At 41.2% G+C, this 3,841-nt stretch overlaps 1 protein-coding gene across 1 annotated transcript; it reads left to right on the forward strand.

Moving 5' to 3' along the window:
* Positions 1 to 408: 408 nt before the first annotated feature.
* Positions 409 to 3,841, forward strand: LOC146660533 (zinc finger BED domain-containing protein 4-like). Its single transcript, XM_085419583.1, has 3 exons — positions 409 to 885; positions 1,946 to 3,333; positions 3,428 to 3,841. Exons 1-3 carry the CDS (start codon positions 734 to 736, stop codon positions 3,814 to 3,816), a joined length of 1,929 nt encoding a protein of 642 aa, XP_085275709.1. The 5' UTR covers positions 409 to 733; the 3' UTR covers positions 3,817 to 3,841.

A 3,841-nucleotide genomic window follows, 5' to 3' on the forward strand; every position in this document is an offset into this window, starting at 1 on the left:
AGGGTAAAATTAGTTCCCGGTGTCCTTTGGTGGGACCTGTGCTCACAGCCGAGCACCATACAGCTTGACTGACGTTTTCCAGAAAACATCAGAGCTTCAAGGTCCCACCATGCTCACACTGCCCTCGTGTGACAGATGTGAAATGGTCTTGAGAAAGTGTGTAAACTTTATGCTGCCTGCACCATTTAACCTCAATCCATGCATGTTTTTGGACTGTGGGAGGAGTACTGGGGAGAAATCATGCAGACATGGGGAAAATATGCATCTCCACACAGAAAGGCCCCAAAAATGGACTTGAACCCAAAACCTTCTTGTCTGGCATTAGGTCTAGTGGTGGTCTCGTATTCTTGGAAGGTCACATACACCACAACATGTCAGAGGTGTGGACTCGAGTCACATGACTTGGACTCGAGTCAGACTCGAGTCATTAATTTTATGACTTTAGACTTGACTTGAAAAAAGGTTGTAAGACTTGTGACTTGACTTGGACTTTTACACCAGTGACTTGGGACTTGAATTGGACTTGAACCTGTTTACTTGAAAAGACTTGATATTTTACCCAAATCTAAAATTTAACATACATATTATATAAAAAGTGTGGACCATTAATTCACTTTATTCATTCATTCATTCTTACCACACTCCGTATGTATGTGAGCGTGAGCTGTAGCACAGCCAATCAAATTAACCAGATTTAAAAAAAAAAACAAAAAAAAAAACGCTCGAGCCAAAAATGCTCCCAAGAGTAATTTCTTTCGGCTACATAAACTACGAAGTAGTCAACAAAAAACGAAATGCAACATGCAAAACATGCAAGAAGAGAATTACAGACGGAGATGGAACAACTTCCAACTTTGTCCGACATTTGAAGTTGCATAAAGAACGGTAAGTGCTGCCTTTTTTTGCTACGATGAGATAGCGACTTAGCTAACTTCATCTTATTAGCAAATGTTCTCCGGGCTACGTTGATGATACTGTTTGGCTTTAACAGGTATGATATGTTTGTCATGCTATTTTAAATCCGGTCCTACAAGCGCATCCAAGAATAATACGCAACTTGTTCGCTCAGAATTGTCGGTGAATGGTGAGCAGGGTCCGTTTCAGAAAGTGGGTTCTGTAGCTGTACTCAGGGAAGACAGTTTCTCTCCGTCTCCTCCTCATCATTAACCCCGTAGAGCTACATGTTTATTTTTGTAAGAAAACCAATTACACCCTTATTTTTTGTTTATTATTGTGACTTATTTCGACATTGTTATGTGTTGCCAGACCATGGTTATATTTCATTATGCCAGTAGATACTGCTCTTGCATTGCTGTGGAACTACCAGAGAGACTCTAGCAATAGGCTCTGTGCACGCGCAGCTCAGAAATAAATGAGCTCCGTCCTGAGCAAGACGCTAACTTCGGTGTCCTCTCTATTAATCCACAGTTTGCTCATATTTGGCTACGCAGTGCTCTCTAGCCTGTGTGCTGCTTGCTGCCGGTCCAGATTCCCCTAGGTCTGGTGCCGGTAACATATGGTCGTGTTTAACTTTTGCATGTCTGAGCCAGGGAAAAAAAATTTTGGTTAGAAAATCTGGCCCACCTTAGTGTGTAATTGAGTAGTCCTGCTATATAAGGCCTTTTTCTTCTGTCACTTATGTCAATACATCAAATAAAATACTTTGATCTTATGTTATTAGCTGTTGTTTATTTGCAAAGGTCAGTTATTCTTAACAGGGATGCTAAACATTGCTTATTGGAACTGTATGCAGAGTTTTGAGAAAAGTGTTTTAATAAATATTGTTTATATATTTTTCATTTATATTTTTTATTGTCTGAAAACTATGAGAGTTTAAGTGTTAATAGTTATTTAGGATTATTAGGATCAACTTAAAGTAAAATGCAATTCATGAATGGCTGAAATGGAATTTCTGACATGAGTCTAATATGCTTACCTCTATCAGATTTGAAGAATACCAGATGAAAAAGAGGATCACAAATGAACCTCAACAGCCTTCCATATCACAGTTTATGGACACTTGTGCCGGACAGTACAGCATGACTCATCCACAGCAGAAAGCTATCACGAATGCATTATTAAGTGACTTGATTATTGGTTGCAACCTGCCCCTTTCTATTGTGGAAAACAAGAATTTTCGGTACTTTCTGACGGTAGTTGACAGAAAATACAGCCCGGTATGTCGCAGAACAATTATATCAAAAACGGAGAACCTTGCTGCTGAGAAACGTTCAATGTTAAAAACTCAGTTGAGCGAGACTGATCATGTTTCAGTCACTGTGGACATTTGGTCAGACCGAAGGATGAGGGGTTTCCTTGGTATCACTGTGCACTGGATACAGAAAGAGACAGAGAGGATGCAGCTAAAATCCAAACTGCTGGCCTTTGACCGCTTCAAAGGATTACACACTGGTGAAAGAATCTGTGAGAAATTTGAAGCTATATGTGACGAATACAACATTAAAGATAAACTAGACTATATTATTAGTGACAATGCTGCCAATATGCGGAAAGCATTCACTGTGTGCTTCCCCACTGAGCAAGCTGAGGAACATGATGATGGTGATCATCTTGACGACCCAGAGCTCTGGCATGACTTAACCTTGGAAGATCAGGAAACAGTAGGTGCTGCTATGGCAAAGACACAGCGCCTGCAGTGTTTTGCGCACACACTTCAGCTGGTGGTGAAAGATGGTTTGTCAGAGACCAAAGTGGCATCTCCTTCACTTTCAAAGTTATCTAAGCTCAGCTCTCTACTGCACACAAGCACAACATTCAAAGATGTGTTTGAAGCTGAATTTGGTGAACAGAAAGCGATCCCTGCTGCTGTAATCACAAGATGGAATTCAACACTGAGACAAGTGAAGGCAGTTATCCAATGTGAACATCTAAAACTCTGTGCTGTTCTTGAAATGACTGGGCACAAGGAGTTATTATTCACAACACGAGAGTGGAACCTGTTGAAGGAGATGGTGGACATCTTGAAGCCTTTTGGAGAAGCAACAGATTTGACACAAGGTGAGAAAATAGTCACGATTAGTGCTGTTGTTCCATCCGTGCTGTCCCTCAATCACCACCTGGAGAAACTGAAGCCTCAAGTCCATTTCCTGAATGGTCTGGTCAGGAGCCTCCAAGCATCTTTGAACAAAAGATTTCTTGGAATCTTTATCAGTGTGCAAATGGCTAGAGCCGAAGATGGGATCACTGCCCCCTTTTCAGATCCAGTGTACCTTAAAGCAGCTGCTTTGGATCCAGCATTTTCTCTGTTGTGGGTGGAACACCATGTGTTGGGCAGTTGTGACATAAAGACAGAGGTGACACAAAAAGTTAAAGGTAAAGATTGAATATAGTTTATATTTTTTCTGTATTTTTTTTTGTCTAAAATTGTAATAAAGGCTCTTTTGCTGTTGTTAATTTGTTTTGCCAGATCTGATCCTGCAAGATGCGGCAGATCCTGCAAAGTCAGAGCAACTTGTGACTCCTGGTGAGGAACATCAAGAGGACTGTGAAGATGGAGGACTCTTTGCTGCTTACTGTAAGAGGCAGAAGAAGGATGTGGGGAAGAGTCCAGCTCTACAGCTAAGTCACTACCTGGATATTGCTGATGGACAGAACGCCCTCTTGTTCTGGGCAATGAACATGCAGACTCTTCCTTCTCTGTTTCATGTGGCCACCAGAGTTTTGGCAGTACCTGCATGTAGTGCTCCTGTGGAGCGAGTTTTCAGCTATGGTGGCATCATTCTACGGCCTCATCGTGCACAAATGACTGACAGACTTTTGGCCAATTTGGTCTTTTGCAAATGCAATGCAGAATAGTTAATAGTGAACTGAAATAAGTTAA

Source organism: Rhamphochromis longiceps, linkage group LG10, assembly GCF_057381845.1.
Source record: "Rhamphochromis longiceps isolate RC_006_pf linkage group LG10, R_longiceps_female_GT1.1, whole genome shotgun sequence".
Classification (NCBI taxonomy): Eukaryota; Metazoa; Chordata; class Actinopteri; order Cichliformes; family Cichlidae; genus Rhamphochromis; species Rhamphochromis longiceps.